The 27,736-nt window shown below is 45.3% G+C and overlaps 1 protein-coding gene and 1 pseudogene across 1 annotated transcript; one reads left to right on the forward strand and one right to left on the reverse strand.

Moving 5' to 3' along the window:
* The first annotated feature begins 759 nt into the window (after positions 1-759).
* LOC123997410 lies at positions 760-11,882 on the forward strand (annotated as a pseudogene).
* A 122-nt stretch (positions 11,883-12,004) lies between these two features.
* On the reverse strand, positions 12,005-23,556 carry LOC123997413 (transmembrane protein 47-like). Its single transcript, XM_046301605.1, has 3 exons — positions 23,156-23,556; positions 15,607-15,747; positions 12,005-15,508 (listed from the first exon to the last, which is right to left on the reverse strand). Exons 1-3 carry the CDS (start codon positions 23,379-23,381, stop codon positions 15,330-15,332), a joined length of 546 nt encoding a protein of 181 aa, XP_046157561.1. The 5' UTR covers positions 23,382-23,556; the 3' UTR covers positions 12,005-15,329.
* Between the last annotated feature and the right edge of the window lie 4,180 nt (positions 23,557-27,736).

Genomic DNA, 27,736 nt, shown 5'->3' on the forward strand with positions numbered 1-27,736 from the left:
ATTAATTCAACTTTTGAGGTATTTGATAACTGTCAATAAATGTGTCTTCGGGGCAGGCAATCAATTAGGGAATATTGCCTTAAAAAGAGGAGTGTCTTGCATACTTTTTTTGCATTGAATTGTTATAGCATATTTGTAACACATCGATGGAACAACCTTTCCAATATGCAATCAATAGGCCTAAGAAATATAATGACCCAGGGCCTATATGCTATAGCCTACAATACCGGGGCATGCTTGGCCTACACTTCCTGGACTGTGTCCGATAATAACCTAACTCATCATGACGCCCTTCCCTTGTCAAATCAGATTGTATTGGTCACATACACATATTTAACAGATGTTATTGGTGGGTGTAACGAAATGCGCGTGTCCCTTGTAAGAGGAAATATCAAATGACACATAATAGGATTCGCCTCACATACAGTTATTACAACTACTGTACTTAAACCACATCTACATATGTATTAAGGAAAGAAGGGGGGCTCTACTGGACGGGGCGCAAAAGACAAGCATGCGCAGTACCAACAACTTAGATTTAGACCACTTCCTGCTCCGAAAAGCTTACATTTATCGCGATAGATACAATTTCGTACGTGGAGACGACGGCCTTGTCTTGGAATGAAACACAATCGCTTTATCTATCAAGAGTGAAATACATATTCGTCTGCCACTTTCGGAAAATATCAGATCGATGGGCTTTCTCTGAAACTGTAGCTATAATGGTCAATGACAGGAGTGAGTAAGCTCATGGTAAGTCGAAGTAGCTAACTAAATCTTGGTTTCGATACATTGTGAGCTTTCTAGCTAGCTAACACCTATAGGTTCGCTGGCTAGCTACGTTAACGTGATTAGCTTCTCTATGTCAGATTACTTGTTGGTGTGTGCCTTCCTGGTCAACGGCGCTTTAGGAAGAAGTTGTCCGCTAACGCTATCGACGTTAACATTAGCTAATCTCTTTAACTCGATACCAAAGATTTGTTTTGTGTCGATACTTGGTGGTTGCTAGCTAGCTAACGTTAGCAATCAACATACGCATCCTATTTGTCTAGTTTAACGCGCTTATCCAAAAACGACAATAGTAGGTAGCCAACTAGTTTCGTTGGCCAGCTAGCTGGCTACTCTAGTTACTTAGCTAATTTAGTATGTGGACGGCGCGCTATTTTGTTTAGGTTGTCAGCCATTTAACATTAATTTGTTTTTGTCTTCCGTGTAAGTAACGCTAGCTAGCTAAGACCAATAAGAACAACTAACGTAACGTTTGTCAGTTGACGTTATAGCATGATTGACCAGAAATTATGAGTCGGATCACTATTATCCACTGCAGAGGGATAACGTTAGGTAACTTGGATGGCTAAAATGCCACAGACGTTGATGCGAACGCAAACACGTTAGTGATCAGTATGAATTAGTTAGCTGACGTAGGTAACACTTGTGCATGTCGCGTTCTCTAGCTAGGTAGCAAGCTGTCTTGGGTTTTAGGTTGTTGCTTGGTGCAGTGAGATGACTAAACTATCACACGAGATACCATGCCTGTCTGTTGCAGCCAAACCCGTCGGTTGTGTGAAGTGTCGGATGGGGTTATTGACCAGTTTTAGCCCGGATAACCTCACCTTGCTGCTTTATCGGCCTGTCTGTTTGGTCATTAGGGCCCATAAACTGTCCGTAACATATGTGTCGCCTAATTACATTATTTCTGCAGAGGAACCGCTGACCAAAGCTGCCAAAAAGCCTCCTTCCGTTTGTAAGCACATCCTCTAACCCTTGTTGCTATTTAAAGCACTGATCTGGCGGCAGAGGCGCAGACTTTTAATGTTGTCTGGTGTGTGGCTGGGCTGATGTGATGCAATGACGACTGCAGATTGTTTCGAGCTTTTCGTGTGTGTGTGTGTGTGTGTGTGTGTGTGTGTGTGTGTGTGTGTGTGTGTGTGTGTGTGTGTGTGTGTGTGTGTGTGTGTGTGTGTGTGTGTGTGTGTGTGTGTGTGTGTGTGTGTAGAGGATGAGAAGAGCACAGGTGCAGCAGCAGCGTTCAGGGCTGTGAGCTCAGTGACTCTCTCTGTGGGCTCAGGATGGCGCAGGGAGGCCCTCAGTTAGACTATCACATCCTGCAGGACCTCAAGCAGCGCTTCCCCGAGATCCCAGAGGGAGTAGTGTCCCAGTGCCTTCTGCAGGTATGCTACCGTAGCCAGACAGCTATGATCACACACAATAATAGTGTGTGTCCCAAATGACACCTTATTCCCTATAGTGTATTACTTTGGCCGGGGCCATATCGACCCTGGTCAAAAGTAACATTTAAGCCCTGTTGCCACTGGCTCTTAAAATTCGGGCCAAATTCGAGCTGGCTCGAATGGAATTCTCAACTTCGAGCTGGATCTAAGGAAATCCGAGCCAGCGCAGCCCAGTTTCACAACTGGTGCCAGTTCGATTAGAATTCGGGTTGGGGATGCTGTTACCATGCAACCACCAAGCTGATCACTGCTGGATGCGGACAAAACATTTAGCTAGCTCTTCTGAGCAGATGGACAAGCAGTACTGCGGTAGTTAGACATGAAACAAATTACCACCATAGCTGTATCCTTTATTAATTTATGCACTAAACAATAACCTTTATGAGAACAGAGCCCTCAATGCTAGCTAGCTACCTAACATTAGCTAGCAAATCAGTGTAAAGAAGCAAACCGGTATTTTAGCTGGCCAGGCTCTATCGAAAGCTAGCTAGCTGTCATCTGGTTTGCTTGGATAGCTAGCTAGCTAATAGACCATGGCATGAGAGGTAGGAATTAAGCTAGCTAGCCTTGTATGCTAACGACAACGCTAATGTCAGCGAGCTAAATACATGGCTCTGAGTCAGGCTTGGCACTGGCAGGAGTATGGGGTAATGTTAGTTACAGGGGGAATTTCATTCTTCAACAACTCGCTAGCTAGAAGCCAGCTGCAGTCACATATTGGGTGCCTAGCAACATTATATAATTTATAATTTCCGGAGGCAGTGGAAACGCTTTAAAGTCAACCTAGGTTGGGCCCATTTAAGGCCAGTGGAAAGGGGCTTTAGTGTACTGCATAGGGAATTAGGGTGCCATTTGGGGCTCACTCAGGCTACAAACATGCACTGATTCTCTAATTGAAATGCCTGTATGCTGCTTCACGGATCTAGGCTTACACATGTATGCCTGTATATGAAGTTGAACATCACCTCCCGAGTGGCACACTGCATCGCAGTTCTAGCTGTGCCACTAGAGATCCTGGTTCGAGTCCAGGATCTGTCGCAGTCGGCCGCGACCGGGAGATCCATGGGGTGGCGCACAATTGGCCCAGCATTGTCCGGGTTAGGGAGGGTTTGGCCGGAAGGGATGTTCTTGTCCCTTCTCGCTGTAGCGGCTCCTGTAGTGGGCTGTAACTACCAATTGGATACCATGAAATTTGGGATAATAAAGAGTTAGACTTTTTTTTTTTTTACATTGACAGTTGTTTGTGTGGTTTAGTTGATGATCTGTTATGACCCCAGGAAGTTAGTATGCCTCTGTTTTTCTACTGTAAATCGACAGACCAGTGACCCCTATAGAACTACAACATCAGTCTGGGCCCCATCACTGAACCTTTTATCCTGTCTCCTTTCCTCCTCCAGAACAACAATAGCCTGGATATATGCTGTCACCTGCTGGCTCAGGAGAGTAACAGATACCTCTATGGGGAGTACCAAAGTCCGGAGGAGGCCCGTCTGAGCCGGAACCACATGCTGCACATCCAGCTAGGGGGCTACCCCCCCTCGGAGGCGGGCAAGGACAATGGAGGCGGGCGCTCCCTGGTGCACAGCTCCAGTGACGGTTACATCGAGCCCCAGCACGTCAGCTTCACAGAGCCACTCTCGGCCCCCGCCACCATAGCCCCCTCGCTGGGGTACAACCCCTTCTTCATGAATGACCACGGGGACGCATGGCCAGCACCCCCACTCCGCCTCCCATGCAGGGAATGTCCCCTACCTACTCGCCTGTTCCTCGCTACACCATGAACCCTATCACTGTCACTCTGTCCCAGAACCTGCCCAACGCCCCCCAGGCCCTGCAGATCCCCGCTGGTCACTATGGCAACAGTGGCGGTAATGCCCTCTACATCCGGCCCTCCCCCTCCCAGAGCCCACAGCCCTCCCCCTGGCCCTCGTCCGGGCAGCCTGTGTATCAGCCCTCGCCCTACACCACTCCCACCTACCAGTCCCCGTATAGCTCTCCCCAGCACCAGCCCCAACAGCAGGTGCAGCCCCAACAGCAGGTGCAGCCCCAACAGCAGGTGCAGCCCCAACAGCAGGTGCAGCCCCAACAGCAGGTGCAGCCCCAACAGCAGGTGCAGCCCCAACAGCAGGTGCAGCCCCAACAGCAGGTGCAGCCCCAACAGCAGGTGCAGCACCAACAGCAGGTGCAGCACCAACAGCAGGTGCAGCACCAACAGCAGGTGCAGCACCAACAGCAGGTGCAGCACCAAACCCAGCACCAGCAGACCCATGTCTTCCTGCCCATCAGCCCTCCCACCTTGGCCAGCATGCCCTACCATCACCAGCAACAACAGCAGCAGCAGCCCATCTACCGGCCGTACCTACCCAAGAGCTCCCTGAAGAACCAGATTGAGATCACCCTGGAGGGCCCGCGGCCCCGCAGCAACTCCCCCGTGCACTGCCCCCCGGGACAGACTCTCTACATGGCTACCAGCCCCTCTCCCAACTCACCCCAACGGGCCCTCAGCCTGAGCGGCGGGAGCTCTGCCACCTTCCACCCCGGGGTATACCTGCACCAGAGCCCCGCGCGGCCCCGGCCCACTTCCTCACCCCAGCCAGGCAGCCAGGCGGGCTACACCTTTAAGATCAAAGTGTCCCCAGGCCAGGCCCAGCAGCAGAGGCTGCTCTCAGGTTCCCCTCCAGTGGCTTCCTCTCCTGAATCTCTGCTCAACATGGTGGACCAGGGGGAGCATCACGCACTGGCCCCGGCACCCATCCTGCCCATCTCAGCCCTGCCCGGTAACATCGTCAGCCACATCGCCAACCGCATGCCGCGCCGCTCCAGCTCGGGCTCCGACGACTACGCTTACACTCAGGGTAAGCAAGGCTTATGAACGGATACGTTTGTGTGTGTGTGTGTGTGTGTGTGTGTGTGTGTGTGTGTGTGTGTGTGTGTGTGTGTGTGTGTGTGTGTGTGTGTGTGTGTGTGTGTGTGTGTGTGTGTGTGTGTGTGTGTGTGTGTGCGCGCGCGCGCCACAGAACCATAGATGTGTATGCGTTCCTGCACATCCGCATGCCGTATCCGGCCCACCTCCCGACCCGTCCCACCTGTTTGAAGCAGTCTTCCCACCACTGTGTCCCCCAGCTCTCCTGCTGCACCAGAGGGCCCGGATGGAGCGTCTGCTCAAGGAGCTGCTGATGGAGAGGCAGAAGCTGGAGCAGCTGAAGGCAGACGTCAACGACATGGAGTACGACGCCCTCCAGAGACGCTTCAGGCGAGTCAACAGCACCAGCCTCATCCCCCGGGTAAGAGGGACACACACACACACGCATACGGGGGGAGCAACACGCAGATGTGATTGCATAGGCCCCTAAACTCATACATCGGTGAGGTTTAAATGCATGATCACGTGCATGCATATACACACTCCTTTTGAAGGCATAGTACTTAACATGTTTTTTCTTTTTTTTGCACACACACCTTTGAATGCTTAGGCACACAAACACGTTTGAAGGCACACATACAAACACACGCACATTAGCTACATACATGTATAAAAAAAAATATATATATATATGTATATGTGTATATTTCTGTGAAATTTGTATACAAACAGTAAATCAATGCAGGGTATAGAGTTGTCTCAATACAGAGTTGTCTACATTTGTATTATTTTGGTCTCATCCAACCCACCGGTGTTCTGCGGCTGTTCCAGCCTGAAGAGATGACCCGGTTGCGCAGTCTGAACAGACAGCTACAGATTGATGTTGACTGTACCCTGAAGGAGACAGATCTTCTGCAGTCTCTAGGTACACACACACAGAGAAACACACAAGCAGGCGTTTGAAGATGCAATATGTACAAGAGCACACATTCAGGTGTCAAATAACAGATGCTGTATGAGTTGTGTAATTTGTCATCAGGGAAGTTTGATCCGCAAGCCGAGAACAACTTTTATAAGAACATTCAGACCGGTCCGGTGGTACCGCCCAAGCCAGGAAGAAAAGGTGAGATACAGGATGTCGTCTGTTGTACCACTGTAAACATTGGTAGGACTTTCTTTTTAAGGGGGCAATCTGTGGTTGGTACATCCAGTTTTTGGACTTAAATGAATTATATATATGCCCTCTCTTGGAGGATTTCAGACCAACCCTCTTCCTGGAGGTCTACTGTCTTGTAGGATTTCAGACCAACCCTCTTCCTGGAGGTCTACTGTCCTGTAGGATTTCAGACCAACCCTCTTCCTGGAGGTCTACTGTCCTGTAGGATTTCAGACCAGCCCTCTTCCTGGAAGTCTTACTGTCCTGTAGGATTTCAGACCAACCCTCTTCCTGGAGGTCTTACTGTCCTGTGGATTTCAGACCAACCCTCTTCCTAGATGTCTTACTGTCCTGTAGGATTTCAGACCAACCCTCTTCCTGGAGGTCTTACTGTCCTGTAGGATTTCAGACCAACCCTCTTCCTGGAGGTCTTACTGTCCTGTAGGATTTCAGACCAACCCTCTTCCTGGAGGTCTACTGTCCTGTAGGATTTCAGACCAACCCTGATTTAGCAGTTTTGATTCAGCTAGTTAAGGTCTTGTTGAGCAGCCAATTACTAGAATCAGGTGTGTTAAATTAGGGTTGGACTGAGAACCCACAGGACGGTAGATCTCCAGGAAGAGGGTTGGGCAGCCCTGCTGTATAGCCTCATAACGTGGTTAAAACTATAATTTTGGTTTCATGGATGGTCAGTCCTTGCATCTATATCTCTTGAGTTTGAGAGTGGTTCCATTTCTCCAGCCCCGTACCTCAGCTGTTTACGAAAACAGTGGTGGGGTGTCTGCTTTGTTATTGTTTGAACAGCAGGTTTCCCCTCTTCTATCCCTTACTCCTCAACCCACCAACATTTTTATTATACCGAGATTATTTTTCATTCCATACATGCAGAGAAGTGGATCAATATAGTAGACCTAGCTGGTAGCTCTCTCCCTGTCACCCCCCCCCCCCCAATCCCTGTTAGCATTCCAGCGAGTGCTATTTCTAGTCTCTACTTTAGTTGAATGTTTTGCAGTTCTTCTGAATGACACGCTGAGACTGCTGCTGATTTTGCATCGGGCGGTCAGGATGGATTCCTATTACCGGAGTCACCCAGATAATTGCTTTGTCTACTTCTGCTGCTGCACTGGTATTCATTAAGAAGCCGAGCAGCGAGAGCGTGTGGGAAAGAGACGGAGGGTGTGTGTGTGTGTGTGTGTGTGTGTGTGTGTGTGTGTGTGTGTGTGTGTGTGTGTGTGTGTGTGTGTGTGTGTGTGTGTGTGTGTGTGTGTGTGTGTGTGTGTGTGTGTGTGTGTGTGTGTGTGTGTGTGTGTGTGTGTGAGAGAGTATGCATGCATTTGTTCGTTTTAGTCCATTCTTCTGTGTTGGGTACGCCAACACAACATACACAACATACGCCACACTGTAAACATGGATCACTAAGCTTATAACCCCCACGAAAACATTTTCTTTGCAAATCTCAGTCAAATTCTCAGAATTCTCTTCCTATACCCATGAGGAATAGGAAGCCCTCTGTTACCAGATGGTGTGTGTGCAATGCGATTTTTCACCTGCATGACTTTAATGTCGGTGGCTGTGGCATTTTTCACTGTGGCTGTGTGACTTTTTTATAATGCCTCGTATTACATTTGACAGAATATTGCTTGTTTGAGTTTTTTCCTCAAATTCTCTCTGATCACTCTCAATCAGTAGACCAAATGTGATACATGATTGAGTGACCATGCCTTTTGTTGATTTACTTTTGTGTTGCAGAGACTCCCTGTGTGGACATTCTCCAAATGTTTTTGAAAGCATTTCCTTCTCAGACAGGTCTTAAAATGGTGCCGTGTGTTTGTACGATTGGTGTGTGTGTGGTGTAATGACATTAATTTAATTTCGTGCTTGATATTGTAATTTTGGGTTAACTCACCTTATTCGCCACTAGATAGTCTCACCCTCGTTGGTGATATACGACAGCCATTTTGCACCAGAAGGCTCACCACTACCACACCAGCTATAGCAGTGGAAGGATTGTGGCAATTTGATCCTGTATATGACAGTAGTAGGATAAAGGAGCAGGTTATGCATCTAGCTATGACACCAGTGTGGTCGACACCCCTGCGCTTGCCATGAATGCCTGTGGGATCCTTGCTGAACAACGAGTTAGGCCCTCTGTTAACATCCCATTGGAAGGACTTCCTCCCCTGTTATGTTTGGTACTGTGATAATGAACCGGTCACGCCAGTTTTGCAGAGGGCGAGACCTGCCTCTTCATTTAGATGAAACCAGTGGGTGAGCAGTGCGGTTTCGTGTGAGGCTCGCGCTGCTCAGAATAAAATTACGCTGGTTCAGTTGACAAGATTCCGTTGCGCGGCTCATGCCCGAGAACACTTGATAAAGTGGCTTGCTGTCTTCTCCTGCCGGAAAAATGCGGTGTAGCATCTATAAATAAATAAAAAACTGTTTTCCTAACGCCCCAGTTTACCTCCTCTGTAAGACTTGTGGTATTTGCTGTGTTTGTTGGTGCGATACTAAGTAGAGCTGGGAATCGCCAAGGACCTCACGAGACAATATTATCACCGTATTTAGGTGCCGATGCGATATGTATTACGATTCTTACAATTCCCTATGTATTGCAATTTAATGTTCTAAGCATATTGCTGAGAAAACACGTTTTGGTTAAGGAAATGAAAGTGCTGAAAACATGCTTGCTCACGATTGAGAACAAGCTATAGGATGAAACATACAGGAGTTTTGGGGGCAGGAACAGCTGACTAGCGCTAGTTAACGCTAAGTAATGAAGTAAAAAAAAAAAAAAAGAGAGAAGTGTGTATGTATATACTTGGAGTCGAATATCTATATATTATCGTCCCAAAATAATATTGCAGTATGTACAGTGAAAAAAATGTTTCATGAGCTGAGCTAAAACAAAATATCTCAAGACATTTTCCATATGCTCAAAGCATATTTCTCATGTTTTTAAGTCCCTGTTAGGGAGCATTTCTCCTTCGCCAAGATAATCCATCAACCTGATTGGTATGGCATATCAAGAAGCTGATTTAAACAGCATGATCATTACACAGGTGCACCTTGTTCTGGGGACAATAAAGGCCACTCTAAAATGTGCACTTTTGTCACACAAACCAATGCCACAGATGTCTCAAGTTGAGGGAGTGTGCAATTGGCATGCTGACTGCAGGAATGTCCACCCAAGCTGTTGCCAGAGAATTCAATGTTAATTTCTCTACCATAAGCCACCTCTAATGTTGTTTTGGAGAATTTGGCAGTATGTCCAAACGGCCTCCCAACCCGCAAACCATTTGTATGGTGTCATGTGGGAGAGCGGTTTGCTGATGAACCGAGTGCCCCATGGTGGCGGTGGGGTTATGGTATGGGCAGGCATAAGCTTCGAACACCAATTGCATTTTATCGATGGCAATTTGAATGCACAGAAATACCGTGAGGAGATCCTGAGGTCTGTTGTGAGGCCCATTTTCTTTTAAGGTATCTGTAACCAAAAGGTTAATATCTGTATTCCCAGTCATGTGAAATCCATAGATTAGGGCCTAATGAATGTATTTAAATTGGCTGATTTATGGACTGTAACTCAGTAAAATCTTTGAAATTGTTGCATATTTAAATTTTGGTTCTGTATAACTATTGATCATTTTATTTCTTCCCCCCCACCCATTACTAATGCGAAGACTGTATACAATGCATTCGGAAATTGTTCAGACCACTTGACTTTTTCCACATTTTGTTATGATACAGCCTTATTCTAAAATTGATTAAATAAGATATTTTCCTCATCAATCTACACACAATACCCCATAATGAAATGTCTGCAAATGTATTAAAAGTAGAAAAGAGAACTGAGAAACTTCCAGGACAACTATCTCTGCAGTACTCCACCAATCAGGCCTTAATGGTAGTGGCCAGACGGAAGCCATTTCTCAGCACACGACAACCCGCTTGGAGTTTGCCAAAGGGCACCTATAGGACTCTGATCATGAGAAACAAGATTCTCTGGTCTGATGGAACTCTTTGGCCTGAATGCCAGGAAACATGGCACCATCCCTACGGTGACGTATAGTGGTGGCAGCATCAGATGCTGTGGAGATGTTTTTAAGTGGCAGGCACTGGGAGACTAGTCAGGATCAAGGGAAAGATGAACGGCGCAAAGTATGGAGAGATCCTTGATGAAAACCTGCTCCAGATTACTCAGGACCTCTGACTGAGGTGAAGGTTCACCTTCCAACAAGACAACGACCCTAAGCACACAGCCAAGACGATGCAGGAGTGGCTTCGGGACAAGTCTCAATGTCTTTGAGTGAACCCAATCGAACATCTTTGGAGACCTGAAAATAGTTGTGCAGCGACACTCCCCTTCCAACCTGACGATGCTTGAGAGGACCTGCAGATTAGAATGGGAGAAGCCTCTCAAATACAGGTGTGCTAAGCTTGTAGCGTCATACCTAAGAAGAATCGAGGCTGTAATCGCTGCGAAAGGTGCTTCAACAAATACTGATTAATGGGTCTGAATACTTGTGATTTTTATATTTATTTTTTTTACACGCATTTCTACACTTGTTTTTGCTTTGTCATTATGGGGTATTGTGTGTAGATTGAGGGGAAAAATACGATTTTAATCCATTTTAGAATAAGACTGTAAAGTAACAAAATGTGGAAAAAGCCATGGGGTCTGAATACTTTCCGAATGCACTGTATGTTCTTCGTTAATGACGCTAAGCCTGTATGTGTGCCCCTCTCCCAGAGGGGGAGCGGAACCCCAAGCCTGCTGTCGCGGGGCCCCAGAGGGACGAGGACTTTGAGGGAGCCCAGTGGAGCTGTGAAGAATGCACCTTCCTCAACCACCCTGCACTCAACCGCTGTGAACAGTGCGAAATGCCGCGCTACACCTGAACCGTTCCGGACAGTAGTAGTCCCCCCCCCCCCCCCTTACTTCCTTTTCCTGTAAACTCCTCTGCCCATGTTCTTGTGTAATGACCCTCCTTCCCTGTCAATCCATATATAAGCCCCTCCCACCTGTTGAGGAAGAGCCACCCCTTCACCCCCCCCCTTTTGTCTCATTAGAGGAACTCACCCATGCACTTTGACCCTTGTCTCCATTGGTGAAAAACATTTTCCCAGGATGAGGACAGCAGACTATTCCCATGGCAACCCAAAAGGGAGGGACTAGCTGTGTGGACAGTGGCAGTGGCTACAGAACAGCCAATGAAGCGTTGTTTTTAGAAAACGGAGGAGGCGGCGTGGTTTATCCGGTGAACATTCCGTTACAGAATGAATGAGATTGTCCTGTTTACACGACTGAGCCCATTCCCAAACCCTACCGACGGGCGGACGTTCTTTCCCTTACAAAATGACCAGGGCTGCACTCTCTGGCAGTGGGACAATGCAATAGCATAAAGAAAGGGTCTGATGAACTAATCCTAATGTAGATTATACACTGTATCAGCTCTGTACCAAGAGCTCCTTCTTTCATCGAATGAAGAACACTAAAGAGGCTTGCATATGAATATATTCCTGGTACTTTTATGCATATTATGCCCACACTGTATTCCATGTTTTAAAAAAAGATTTCCCCGTGCAAATGCCTCAAGTTGCTGTACTTAATAAAGGAGCTGATTCTATGTGACGGATGCTTTACGCCTGGAATATATTTCCTGTAGTTTAGTGGCATTTCATTTAATGCACTACTGCTTGCTCTGATGTGGGGTCCCCCCCCTTTTGCAAATGAAAAGCACACACACACACTTGTCTGTTTCCATTACCTGTTTTATTGTGGTAGTGAACAAACTAATAGGCGTCAGCCACACGGCAGCAGCAATCCATACTCATCCACTCTCGGCACACACACACACACACGCCTCGCTGCTCTTACGCACACACTTTCTACCTCCAAGCACACATGCATTCCTACACACTCCATTTACCTGTTGTTTTTAATATAAAGGCCAACTAACTTTCATTTTAAGATGTTATGGATCAGGAACTGTAGTATATTCTAGACATATACTCTTGTCTTGAATACAGAGTATTCAAGACGAGCGTTACACGAAATTGGGAATAGGGTACCGTTTGGGATGCAGATCCCAACGGTTTGAACCAATAAAAGCCATCGCATGGGGAGTGTGGGAGTGACTGATCATATCGCTCCAGGCCTCTCTCACACACACACAATGGTCATTTGCCTTCTTCACACACATCATTGGAGAAAGTGGCTAAATGGCTCAACGTCAATGTGGGAACAACGGCAATGATGTAATTCTCCACAAAACTAAACATGCTTATCCAGACATACTCATCCACAGAGTTTAAATATTTGGGCATTGACCTAGACCCTACTTTGAACAACAACAGAACATTAAGATGTCCAGCAAAATCAGATATGTCTTTCAAATTTCCGATACATCAAGATTAATTTACATGCAATTATCTTCTCTCACCTATTGTATAACCAGCTGGCCTCAAGCCAATGAAACATAAATTAAGCCCCTTCGATCTCTATGTAAACAAGCACTGAATATCCTTGACAGGAAATCACATTACCATCGCCATAGTAATCGCCCCAAATACAAAACTTTGTTTTCTCAGTTGTCTGTCTAGTTTATAAGATTATCATGTTGCACCCCCACCTCTGAAAGATTTTGTCATTTTAAGCTCTGAACACAGCCTGGTCTCCGACTAAGCATAACATAGTACATGTAAATCCGGGACACTGAAATGAATATGTTACGTTTGGTATGGTTACATAAGACATATGGTTACTTACTGTAAATATGAAAGTTGGGTGGGTGTTTAATGTGAACATCTAGCAACCCAAAGGTTGTGTGTTAGAATTTCATCACGGACCATTTTGGTTAATTAGCAACTTTTCAATTACTTACAACTTTTTTCGTTAGTTTGCAACTACTTAGCATGTTAGCTAACCCTTCCCCCAACCCTAACCTCAACCCTTTTAGCTAACTCTTCCCCTAACCTTTAACCTAACTCCGAAACTTAACCCAAACCCCTAGCCTAGCTAACGTTAGCCACCTAGCTAGAATTCGTAACATATTGTACGAAATGGGTGATGGACATCCACAAATTAATACATACCACACAAAACTCAAAATGTCAAATCTTCTATGATACTAAATGGAGTGGCATGGATTTGCATACAGAATAAAGCAAAATGCTTTGAGACCAGGTTGCGGAACAAAACAGCAGCGCCCTGAACCTCAACGAGAGGAGACTGTGTCATTCCTAAAAGGAATGGAAAGTCAGCATTCTCCACCTCAGTCATCAGAAAATGGAATTCCCGCCTGTCTACCTTCAGAAGCACTAGCGACTTTAAATCCTTCTCCAATGGAGGTTAAATCAAAGCTTGGATCAAGGTGCATCAATCCTGCAGACATTGACTAATTCTTAATGCACAAAAGTCTCAATGTGTTTTATTCTATTAGTTGTATTTTATGTTTCCTGTGTTTGTTTTCATCTGTTATATCACATATGTCAAACTCATTCCACAGAGGGCCGAGTGTACTTGATTGATGGATTAAGGTCACTAATCAGTAAGGAACTCCCCACACCTGGTTGTCTAGGTCTTTAAAAAAAGCCCAGACACTTGGTCCTCCGTGGAATGACACTTGGCCCTCCTGTGGAATGAGTTTGACACCCCTGTGTTATATTGTACTATACTACTGTATGAGTGATGTGTGTGGATTTAGGTATGTTTATGTATTTCATATTGCTTAGTTAGGGACTGTGGATTAAAATGAGCTGTGTTGAGCGTATTCTGGTGCAAGCATCATATTTCACTGTCTGAAATGTGTTTTTATTTGCACATTGTCCCTTTAAATAAACTACTACTACTTCTCTAATTTACTGTATTTGAAATGCATTTACCACACAAAAGCACCTCTAACTACTCTATTTACATATCATACAACTGCTGCTATTCGAAGCAGGCACAGATGGGGTTAGGCCGCAGGGTGCAGTTGGTTTTAGATTAGTTGGGGGCCACAAAAAATCTGAACTCATCACGAGGGGCAGCAGTGGATCGCAGGTCTGCGTACCCACATCCATACCCACACAGGCAATCAGAGCCGGCCCTAACCTTTTGGGGGCCCTGAGTGAAATTTAGTTGGGTGGGGGGGGCCATCCTGCGAGCATTTTAGCGTCCCCTCTTGACAGCGGAGAGGAAAAAAAGAGTTTTAGAGTTTCAATTTCCTGCAATTCTACAAATTCTTCCATGGGGCGTAGAGAAAATGTTGCAGTTTTAAAAGCAAGTTTGTTGCAATTCTACACATTCTGCCATGGGTGGAGAGAATCAAGAGTTTTACAACTAATTTTCTGCAATTCTACACATTTCGCCTTCCCTTCATCTGCACGGATCTAGAGGAGCAGTATAGGTAAAAGCAAATGACTATGCTGCCTGCCTTAACCCATCCGATCTTCTTTTAGATTGGCACAGATTAAATAAAGGCACAAGCAAAGGCAATCACTTATATGAGTGGGGGCGATGTCATGCATCCTTGATTCCTTTTCTTAGGTGAGTCACCTTCCTTTCCTCAAGATCAATCTGTCCACCTGGCCCATCCCTCTGCTCTCCGATTGGTCTGTGTGTCCGTCACTCTCAGCTGTCCCTCCTCTGTGGTTTATTCATGACAAAGCATTGTGCTGCCAATTCCTACTGGAGTTCCTGCATTAAAGGGGACCTACTGTTGGCTCAGAATGTGGACATGATTTCACTGGTGAATCTGATTGGTAAGTAGTATTCCATTGAACTGTCTGATGGGCTCTTTAGCCTCACCACTTAGCCTATGGCAGATGTCGGTCACAACACAGGCGGAGATGCCTGTGGAAGCCACAAGCTCATACTGTGCTAAAGCGTGTCCCTTTAAGTCTGGTATAGTACAGTATTGTAAAGGTTTGAATGTATAGATAGACACTACTGTTGTTGATTCTCCAATTGATGTGTGTGAACATGTTTTCTCTACTAGTTCGATAAGGTTCAGTGTTTCAGCTGCTTTCTTAGCGAGTGTGTGGGGGGGGAATTAAGTTGTGTAGAGGCCTCTCCTCCTCTCTAATCTTGCAGGGTTTAGTAGTAGTCGTCATAGTTCTTGGGGTTGAGGCAGTAGAGAATGGCCCCTCCGAAAGAGAAGATGGTGGCTCCACAGGCGAGGCCATAGCCCCAGTTGAACTCGTGGTATATCCTCAGGCTGACCGTCTCAATGAACTTAACAGGGAAGAGGATCAAACTGCAGACCTGGAGCACCACTGTTAGGGAGAGAGGAGGAACGGGCATGAAGGAGAGAAATGGAGCACATGAACTGACACAGAAAAGGAGAGAGAATAAGGCAGATTCAATAACGTACCTGCAGCGAACAGCATGACAGCGATGGGCCTGTAGCAGTGGCTCCTGGAGCCGAACCACACTGACACCAGGGCCACCAGGAAGGAGAACAGGATGAGGGCTGCACCACCCAGCAACAGAACCAGCGTGGCAATCTGCCAGTCTGAGAGAGAGAAGAGAGAGAGCGAGAGCGCGGGGGGGTTTAAGAAAACATGTTCAGTTATGGGGGGGGGGGTCATACAGCCACAGTGAAAAATGCCACAGCCACCGACATGAAAGTCATGCAGGTGAAAAATCGCATTGCACACACACCATCTGGTAACAGAGGGCTTCCTATTCCTCATGGGTATAGGAAGAGAATTCTGAGAATTTGACTGAGATTTGAAAAGAAAATGTTTTTCGTGGGGGTTATAAGCCCAGTGATCAATGTTTACATTGTGGCGTATGGTCCAAGAATGTTAACCCTGCACTAAAATCAGATCTTTACGCAACAGAATGGTCTAAAACGAACAAATGCATGCACGCACGCACGCACGCACGCACGCACACACACACACACACACACACACACACACACACACACACACACACACACACACACACACACACACACACACACACACACACACACACACACACACACACACACACACACACACACACACACTCTCTCTGTCTCTTTCTCACACGCTCTCGCTGCTAGGCTTCTTAATGAATACCAGTGCAGCAGCAGAAGTAGACAAAGCAATTATCTGGGTGACTCCGGTAATAGGAATCCATCCTGACCGCCCGATGCAAAATCAGCAGCAGTCTCAGCGTTTCATTCAGAAGAACTGCAAAACATCAACTAAAGTAGAGACTAGAAATAGCACTCGCTGGAATGCTAACAGGGATTGGGGGGGTGACAGGGAGAGAGCTACCAGCTAGGTCTACTATATTGATCCACTTCTCTGCATGTATGGAATGAAAAACAATCTTGGTATAATAAAAATGTTGGTGGGTTGAGGAGTAAGGGATGGAAATGCTCTGGAATTTAATAGGCGGTATTTGGGGAGAAAGCTGGGATACAATGTGCTCCGTGGTGAAGTTTCCCCTCTGTGCAAATCTAGGATCAGATCTAGGATCAGATCAACCAGAAGTGGGGGAAATGCAAAATGACCCAAGATCAGCGTCTACTTGGGCCAACTTCACCCTGCGATAGAATGTTAAACAAGCATAGTCTCACATAGCTAGCTGCTAGACACTCTTATCTAACAAGCTAGACTGTGTGGGGGGTAAACAGGCTTCCAGGCACATAATCTTAGTAGACTGAGTGGGCTATCAAGACTGATGGACTGCTGAGTGATATAACTACATAATTGTTGGGAGTAACAGTCTGGACTCTGGGTGGGGAAATGGCATATTTAAACAAACAAGGCGATGTTATGATGGGGTTGTTGATTACCTATAAGAAATATATGTTAACAAAGTAAATACCATCACAGAAAGGGTTTGGTTTCTAATAATAAAATCACACAATGTTCATTACAGTCACAGCTAAACAGGATGATGCATGGCAAATGATTAACCCCTCTATAGCAATATGAGAACCATCAAACCATTCGACAATGAGAGAATGTGACAGTGTGTAAGCCGCTTCAACTACAGTTCCCGTCCTCGTCGGAGGGGAAGGGGGGGGGATTAATTCCATAGTCCGAGCTGCTCGAACATAAACAAACATTCACTTCTTTGACCAAATATGGCTCCTACAATTTAGAGTTTAAAAATGGTCCTGTCATCCATCACAGGAAGCTGGAGGGAACCCACAAAACGCAGAGCTCCCTGCGGCCTCAGTGCTTCCATAACATGCGGTACTGACTTGGAACGACCCTTGACCTCTCATTTGCAGCCACCTCACTGGCTGCCTCTCCGACCGCAGGAGCTACACTAACTCCTGTCCGTCTGTATCGAATCATTCTAGTCATCTCATAGTCATTTTGGTCATTTTTCCCTATCAGACTACAGCTGAAATTGGAAGAGCTACTGCGGTTCTTATCAGTCTGTATCAGTTGTGTAACAGCAGGATACAGAAACTCATCTCAGCAGCTCAGAGATTTGGAACGGACCCACATGTTCTGCGCAAGAAATACAGCCAGAAGTCTCAGTGCTTGAAGGACAGGAAGGGCTAACTATTAATCTGGGGTTGAGTCACAAATGGCACCCTATTCCCTATGTAATGCACTACTTTTTGAGCTCTGGTCAAAAATGGTGCACTATATAGGGAATATGGTCCCATTTAGGATGCAGCCTAGGTACTGTAATGATGACAGATGGAAATGGTGATATGCAAGATCCAATCTGATCGGTAATTACATCTCCCTGTGTGTATTTCAGGAGCAGCCATCCCTGTTAATCGAAAAATCTGTATTGGCCTTCAGGGCCCCTCTCGGCCTGAGACAGTAGAGGGAATGTGTCATTTTTGTTGTGGTCCCGGACAGGCACACCTGATTCTACTTGTCAACTAATCGTCAAGCCCTTGAGATGTTGAATCAGATGTTTTTGTCGGGGGCTACAACTAAAATGTGTGCTGTCGGGGGTTCTCGAGGACCGGAGTTTGGAAGCACTGTCAAAGGAGAACCCTTTTTGGTTCCAGGTAGAACCCTTTCTTTCCCCTTCTGTGGAAAGGGTTATTTTAGTCGTTATTGTTATTCACTGTATATATTTATTGTATCACTATTTCTATTAAAAAATATATATATATTTATCTTTAACTCTGCATTGTTGGAAGATCAAATCACATTTTATTTGTCACATGCACCAAATACAACAGACCTTACCGTAAAATGTATTATTTAAAAATATATATATATATTTAAAACATACAATATACTTGAAGTGAAGACGCTCAACAACTACATCACATTAGTCATCTAACAGCCTCCCATCCAGAGTGACCCACAGAAGCAACCAGGGTCAACGCCCTGCTCAAGGTCACATTGACAGATCTCCCACAAGGTCAAAACCGGGGACCCGAACCAGCGATCCATCAGAGCTTCGATGATTGTATGCCCCAAATATTCAACATTTTGTTGGTGGCAAGAATTCTACATAATAATTTCAACTGAAAAGACTTGAATCTTGCGTTGTTTTATACATCAACTCATACACCCTGTACCATGGAATCGATACGTCAAAAATCTCTTCCCAACCCTTTTGAAATATGTAGGGCTGTGAAATGTTCAAAAATATTTACTAAATAAACTAAAGTCAAAAAATAATGGGGCAACAATAAAATAACAATAACGAGGCTATATACAGGGGGTACCGGTACCGAGTCAATGGTTAGTACTGGTTAGTCAAGGTAATATGTACATGTAGGTCGGGGTAAAGTGACTATGCATAGATAATAAACACCCTCTCACTCACCATCTACAAAACAAAGAAGATGATCGTAGACTTCAGGAAACAGCAGAGGGAGCACCCCCCTATCCACATCCAAGGGACAGCAGTGGTGGAGGTGGAAAGTTTTAAGTTCCTCGGGGGACACATCACGGACAAACTGAAATGGTCCACCCCACACAGACAGCGTGGTGAAGAAGGCGCAACAGTGCCTCTTCAACCTCAGGAGGCTGAAGAAATTTGGCTTGTCACCCAAAACCCTGACAAACTTTTACAGACGCACAATCGAGAGCATCCTGTCAGGCTGTATCACAGCCTGGTACGGCAACTGCACCGCCCTCAACCGCAAGGCTCTCCAGAGGGACTGCACAATGCATCACCGGGGGCACACTACCTGCCCTCCATGAAACCTACAGCACCCGATGTCACAGGAAGGCCAAAAAGATCATCAAGGACATCAACCACCTGAGCCACTGCCTGGTCACACCGCTACCATCCAGAAGCCGAGATCAGTACAGGTGCATCAAAGCTGGGACCGAGAGACTGAAAAACAGCTTCTAGCTCAAGGCCATCAGACTGCTAAACAGCGATCACTAACTCAGAGAGGCTGCTGCCTACATTGAAACCCAATCACTGGCCACTTTAATAAATGGACCACTAGTCACTTTACACAATGCCACTTTAAATAATGCCACTTTCAAAATGTTTACATATATTACATTACTTATATCATATGTATGTATCTACTGTATTTTATACCATCTATTGCACCTTGCCTATGGGCGACTCATCCATATATTTATATGTACATATTCTCATTCACCACTATGGATGTGTGTATTAGGAAGTTGTTGGGGAATTGTTAGATTACTTGTTAGATTACTTGTTGTTCTACAAGGAACTGATAAGGGTTCTACCTGGAACAAAAATGATTCTACCTGGAACCAAAAATAGTTATTCAAAGGGTTCTTCTGTGGCAGGGTTCCCCAACTGGCGGAATATGCAGGCAGAATGTGGCCCGCGCAACATTATCTAGGTTTTACTGAGAATTGTGCGAGAAACAAAAAACATCCAGTCGGGAGCAGTCCCGTGGCCGAAAACAGCTTGCTGATGAGAGAGGTCGAAGGAGAACGGCAAGAATCGTGCAAGCTAACAGGCGGCCCACAAGGAAACAAATAACAGTGCAGTACAACAGTGGTGTGCAGAACGGCACCTCGGAAGCACACAACATGTCGGTCCTTGTCACGGACGGGCTATTGCAGCAGACGACCAGAACCGGGTTCCACGCCTATCAGCTAAAAACATCAAGAAGTGGCTCCAGTGGGCACGCGATCACCAACACTGGACAATTGAGGAGTGAAAAAACATTGCCTGGTCCGACAAATCCCGGTTCCTGTTGCGTCATTCGGAAGGCAAAATTAGAATTTGGCATAAGCCCAATCCTGCCTGGTGTTAACGGCCCAGGCTGGGAGCGTTGGTGTAATTGTGTTTACACAATGTTTTCCTGGCACACGTTAGGTCCCTTGATACCAACTGAGCAATGTTTGAATGCCACAGCATATCTGAACATTGTTGCTGACCAGGTGCATCCCTTAATGGTTACAATTGATCCTTTGTCGCATGGATACTTCCAGCAGGATAATGCGCCATGTCACAAAGCATGTATTGTCTCAAAATGGTCCCAGGAACATGACCATGGGGTGTTCAGTTTACTTGAGTGGCCTGTGCAGTCCCCAGACCTCAACCCAATAGAGTATCTTTGCGGTGAGACAGAGCGGGCTGTTCGCAGCATGAATGTAACGCAGTCCAATCTGCAGCAACTGCGGGATGCCATCACGTCAATATGGACCAACATCCCTGTGGAACGTTTCCGACACCTGGTCGAATCCGTGGCCCAAATAATTCTGGAGGCAAATAATCCTGGAGGCAAAGGGGGGACCGACCCGGTACTAGATGGGTGTACCTACTAAACTGGCCACTGAGTGTATGCGATCATATACAAATGTAAGCAAGGTTTCAAATGATTCTATTTTATGTCTGTTTGGGCTTCTTGCAGTCAATTTGCAGTCTACAAATGATTTGTAATTGTGTTCCGGCCCCCTGACCATCCGCTCAAGAAAAATGTTTAAAAAACAACCCCTATGGGGTCAGCCGAAGAACCTTTTTATAGGTTCCAGATTGCACCTTTAATTCTCAGAGTGTGAGGAATAATATGGTGCCATTTTGGGATGCAGCCTGAGTCTCATATTCCCCCATCATCACCTCTGACTGAACTAGAATCAGTGCTAATAATGATGAGTGCTGCCTGCGTAGTGCTCACACACTCGCTCCACATTCGTTGCGCCCCTCCCACTGGACTGGCATCAGCACAAAACGTCCTCACAGAGACACTCCATATTCCTGAGACTGTGTCAACCCCTGCATGTTTTGTATCTGACCCGACCTCTGCCCTGTGTGTGTGTGTGTGTGTGTGTGTAATAATAGAGAGGGTCATCAAAAAAAAAGAGAAACCGTGTGTGTGCTTGAGTGTAACATCCAAACGTCACCCATTTCCATTTGTCATCTGTGTTAGCAGAATGCTCTTTGGCACAGACATATAGGACATCAACAAACATGCGCATCTATGCACAACAACCCTGCAGAGCTCATTATTTAAGGGTGCCAACCTGGTAATTGCAACACTAACACCATTTGTGTAATGTCCTGGGCTTGACACCAAGAAAACCTGGATATTGGGAGAAGAAACTGACTGATTACTGTGAGTCAAATCAATATGTAAGCCTAGTGCAAGGCCAAGCCTGACAAAAAAAATACCAGTTTGCTGTGTGCAGTTAATGTGGCCTGCTGACATGGAGACTCCATGTCTTTATAAGGAATCAAGCTGCACTTTGTGTCAGAGTGACAGTAGGAAGAAGCAGGGACAAAATGACCTTCAGTTACTCATCACAGAAACAAAACAGTGTTGTCAGACAAACAACAACAAAAAAACTACTTTCTGCCTGCACAACACACAGGACAACAATCAGCAGGCCAAAAAAACCTACTTTCTGCCTGCACAACACACAGGACAACAATCAGCAGGCCAAAAAAACCTACTTTCTGCCTGCACAACACACAGGACAACAATCAGCAGGCCAAAAAAACCTACATTCTGCCTGCACAACACACAGGACAACAATCAGCAGGCCAAAAAACCTACTTTCTGCCTGCACAACACACAGGACAACAATCAGCAGGCCAAAAAACCTACTTTCTGCCTGCACAACACACAGGACAACAATCAGCAGGCCAAAAAACCTACTTTCTGCCTGCAACAACACACAGGACAACAATCAGCAGGCCAAAAAACCTACTTTCTGCCTGCAACAACACACAGGACAACAATCAGCAGGCCAAAAATAACCCGATAAAAAGGCACATTAAACACACGTGGCGGAATAATCGAAATACAGATTGTTTCTACAAAAGATTCTGTGCTGGATCAAAAATAAGTCCCATTTTCAGAGAGAAACACAGCATTTCTCGAATGCGGCACTTGTTGCCCTGGTTACACTCATCTCCCGGCAGGATATTTGGATCTCTGGGACGTTCGGTTCTCAAAGTTTCCCTTGCTCCATGGCCGGCGGAGGAACCCCAACAAAGGCTGATTTTGTCGGCAACAAAAGCACAATAAAACCCCAGCTGCCCCACCGCTCGCAAGGCATATTACCCACATCATTTAGCGGCACGCTTGGCAAATAGAAAAGGGGGTAACTGGGAACTTTGTAAAGTCTTGTGTACTTATATTATAAGTATTACTTTGAAATAAACTATTTTTAACTGAGAAAAGACAGCTGTTTTAGAGTGCACACATCTTAAATGGGGAATGGGGGAAAATGATGCTCCTGCAATTTCCTTTTAGCCCCATCCACCCCATAAATTGTTACTGAGCAGAGAGAAAAACAATGTTTGTGCTGATGCACCAGTGGACTCAGCAGCAGAGGACCCATTGTCATTTCTGAATTAATATGCATCTCAATAGATGCTTTGAATATGACTGTGGGTACCAAAAATATCCCCAAATCCCCCCAAAATAGAACCATATCACATGTTCCCTAATCACAAACACAATATAGATGCACACGGGCAATTTGAACAGTTAAAACACAGTCATAACTGTTGACTTTAGTAAGCATGAGGAAGGTCTCTCTCACCAGTCTCGAGTGTGGTGTTGCACTGCCATGTGTCCGAGGTGACGGGCTTCCAGCAGGACTCCCACAGAGACAGGTAGTACTGGTTATCCGCCGTTACCCACGCGGGGCTCAACACAGCCGAGACATCCAGACAGAGCGCGAGGAAGACGCACACCAAGCCCACCAACTTCAGGGGCGTCAACGCCGAAACGCGCACTTCCTCCATTCCACTCCCGGATGAAGCCATGGATGGCGGATTGGGTGCTAAACAAAAGTATCTTTCTCCGAGGATCGTGGGTTTGCGGTTGGGTCGCAAACCAAGAATTTTGGGATTATCCCCCGCGGTATGGAGAGTGGGCAGCCTCTGCGCGTCAGGGACGCTGCTGCAGCCGTACCACAACTGCTGATGTGACTGCACTGCACATTGCTGAAATATCACAGAGCGGCACCTGCAGGGTCACCCCCCCCCTCCCATTTCCCCTCTCTCTCTCTCTCTCTCTCTCTCTCTCTCTCTCTCTCTCTCTCTCTTGCTCTTTCTCCCTCCCTTTCTCTAACTCTCTCCCCCTTTCTCTCAGAAGGAAACAGGGGCTATGTAATCTTATTTTTATAATTGAACCTAACCGATTCTTATTTTTTCAAGGTTAAGGCCAGGCACCACACCCTAACAAGGTCATTTTCCTTTGCCTAATTCTATCACAATCAACTTTTACCATTTGAATGTAGATACAAATATAGCTTTTTTTGTATTACAATATTTCTGAAATATTGTATTAAAATACGCAAATTAGGTGATAATTCAGCCTAATTATTTTGTTCCATTTTGTTAAAACACTCTAAGACCGGATTTATACATAGCAGATTGTGGATAAATACACGTTCATGTTTCGATATCTGTAAAATACTAAAGGCCTACCTAAACCCCATTTTTGGCAACAACAAAACAATGAATAAAGTGTATAAAAATGGTATGCCATATCAACAATTCCCAATGTCTGGAGAAAAAGTCTAAGGATACCCACACAACATTTGGTGAATGCAGATGCGACCGAGGCTGAGAAAAAATAGTTGGAGTGTGGGAAGAGTGTGACTTTAGGGAAATGGCAGTTAAAGACAACTACACTGAATTTAGACTGCCAAACGCCAAACACTTTTTTTTAGCCCCAATCACCATCTCTTCAAAGTAAGTTACTACATTTGGTAACATGTCCATTTAAAAGTGGTTAGAATTCATGACATTTTGATGGCGTAAACTAACGGAAATATACATTATCATCAACTTTTTGAAAAACATACTGGCTCAACGCTCTAACCACTAGGCCGCCCCATTCAATGAACATGGGGGTTTTCTGAGGAGTGCAATTATTTGTTATGATTCATGGTTAATTTCACTCCCATGTAGGCTGTTTGACCTATAGGTGAAGTGTTCATTTTAAACTACAGTCAAAGGTGATCATAGACTGGAGTTTGATTAGACATTTTCAATTTGATATTTTGTGACAAGTTTCTTTTTTAAACATCCCAAAATTAATTGGTTTCTCCTAAGCTTGTATGCTGCATAGGCATGCATGATACATCCCATATCCAACTGTGAGCTAGTGGCTTGCTCTTCAACCGATCACTGCCCGCACCTGCCCGCCCGTCTAATATCACTACTCCGGACGGCTCTGACTTAGAATACGTGGACAGCTACAAATACCTAGGTGTCTCTGGTTCGATTAAATTAAATCTAGAATCGGCTTCCTATTTCGCAACAAAACATCCTTCACTCATGCTGCCAAACATAGCCTCGTAAAACTGACTATCCTACCGATCCTTGACTTCGGCGATTGTCATTTACAAAATAGCCTTCAACACTCTACTCAGCAAATTGGATGCAGTCTATCACAGTGCCATCTGTTTTGTCACAAAAGCCCCATATACGACCCACCATTGCGACCTGTATGCTCTCGTTGGCTGGCCCTCGCTACATATTAATCTCCAAACCCACTGGCTCCAGGTCATCTATAAATCTTTGCTAGGTAAAGCCCCACCTTATCTCAGCTCACTGGTCACCATAGCAGCACCCACCCGTAACACAAGCTCCAGCAAGTATATTTCACTGGTCATCCCCAAAGCCAACACCTCCTTTGGCTGCCTTTCCTTCCAGTTCGCTGCTGCTAATGACTGGAATGAATTGCAAAAATCACTGAAGCTGGAGACTCGTATCTCCCTCATTAACTTTAAGCTTCAGCTGTCAGAGTATCTTACAGATCATTGCACCTGTACATAGCCCACCTGTAAATAGCCCATACAACTACCTCATCCCCATATTGTTGTTATTTGCTTTTGCTCATTCGCACCCCATTATCTCTACTTGCACATTCATCTTCTGCACATCTGTCACTCCAGTGTTTAATTGCTAAATTGTAATTACTTCATCACTACGGCCTATTTATTGCCTTACCTCCCTAATCTTACCTCATTTGCACTCACTGTATATATACTTTTCTATTGTGTTATTGACTGTACGTTTGTTTATTCCATGTGTAACTCTGTGTTGTTGTTTGTGTCTCACTGCTTTGCTTTATCTTGGCCAGGTCGCAGTTGTAAATGAGAACTTGTTCTCAACTGGCCTACCTGGTTAAATAAAGGTGAAATAAAATAAAGAAATGACATTTACAAAAGCCCCTAGCTGTACCTCTACTGCAATTAAAATGAATAGGGCTATTGTTTTTAGGCCAACAAAAAGTTTCAACCAGTACAACAGAAATGGAAAAATGACTCGACAACAAAGAGGAGTTCATGTCGCTCTACATCTGGGTCCTAGCCAGATAATAGGGTTTCAACCATCAAAGATAAAGCAGAAGTGTGCATCGATGGGAAAAGTACTCAATTGTCATACTTGAGTAAAAGTAAAGATACTTTAATAGAAAATCACTCAAGTAAAAGTGAAAGTCACAAATTAAAATACTACTTGAGTACAATTCTAAAAGTATCTGGTTTTAAATGTACTTAAATACAGTGATGGAAAAAGTAGGCCTACTTGTCATACTTGAGTAAAAGTAAAAAGTAAATGATATACATCAAATTCCTTATACTAAGCAAACCAGGCAGCACAATTAGTCATTTGTATTTATTTACGGTCAGCCAGGGGCACACTCCAACACTCCAACATAATTTACAAAAAAACTCAGTATCTGTGTTTAGTGAGTCTGTGTGTGTGCGTGCGCGTGTGGGTTCACGCTTGTCTGTGTGTGTGTTCCTGCATCTGTGTTTGCATTTATGAGTTTTAGGACTGTAGGACGACTGTGCCTTGTGGCAAAGTCTTTCTACATAATCACTGATGATTATAGATTCTAATCAAGAGGCTCTCAGGGGAATAAGGAGGCACCGAGTGGATCATCACACACTAACACAACACCCCCTGAGCCACAACAACACAATACCTCAATCACATCACTAAGAGACATCACACACTTACTCTCACACACACACACACACACACACACACACACACACACACACACACACACACACACACACACACACACACACACACACACACACACACACACACACACACACACACACACACACACACACACACACACACACACACATACATTGTGTACATTGCAACAAATTTGCCAGTAAGCCTGAGCAAGATCCAAGTAGTATTTCACTGGGTGACTTTTACTGGAGTCATTTAAAAAAAAGTTGTCTTTACTTTTACTCAAGTCGGAAAATTAGGTACTTTTTTCACCACTGGAATGAGTCCACCATCTAAGCCATGTATACCAAGATATCTGAACCTCTTGATGAGCTGGCGTTGTGGTCCTACTTAGTGGATGGTGTTCTACTAAGGATGCTATAACTACACTACCTCCATCATCTGGGAAACATGCCTGGCCCTGCGCTCATCCCTATCTCTACTTACTCATGTCACTCCTGGGCACGCCTCCAATGGCCCCAGGGAAGTGGCATCCTACGTCTGACACCAGTGCAGTGAGTTCAGGAGATAGGGTTGAATGGGATTGAAACCCACAACCTTGGGTCTGTAAGTCGGATATCTAAGCTATTAATACCAGAGATTTACAGTCAATGTGTTTGTCAATGGTATTGTGCTATTGGATGTTAGAATATTTTAGGGACCTTAACCCAGCACCTAGTGACATGGCTCAAAGGTTCAAACCTCTTGGCATAACGGCTAAGGTGTTGGCTTGACAGTCACTGGATCTGGGTTTGAATCCCAGTCAGGGGCACCCCCTGATTTCACAAAATTGGTGTCAGAAGTGGGATGGCGCAAAGGTGGTCATCTGAGAGGTGTGTGCACGAGAGGGACACACTCCCCCGAAGGAAGGGGAGTAATGTAGTGACCTTAACCCAACAACTAGCAACCTCCTCAAGTGGTTTCGGACCTCTTGCATAATGGTGAAGGTATTTGCTTGACAGCCGTTGGACCTTGGTTCGAGTCCCGGTCAGGGCCACCCCCTGAATTTGTCACAACATTGTCAACTCTTCAGTTTAATTGATTGATAGTCTGATGCTACTGAGTGATGAGACTAACAACCCATCTTAAATTGTACAGTGCTATCTATTATTTTATCATTCAAGAGATCATTT

Source organism: Oncorhynchus gorbuscha, linkage group LG15, assembly GCF_021184085.1.
Source record: "Oncorhynchus gorbuscha isolate QuinsamMale2020 ecotype Even-year linkage group LG15, OgorEven_v1.0, whole genome shotgun sequence".
Classification (NCBI taxonomy): Eukaryota; Metazoa; Chordata; class Actinopteri; order Salmoniformes; family Salmonidae; genus Oncorhynchus; species Oncorhynchus gorbuscha.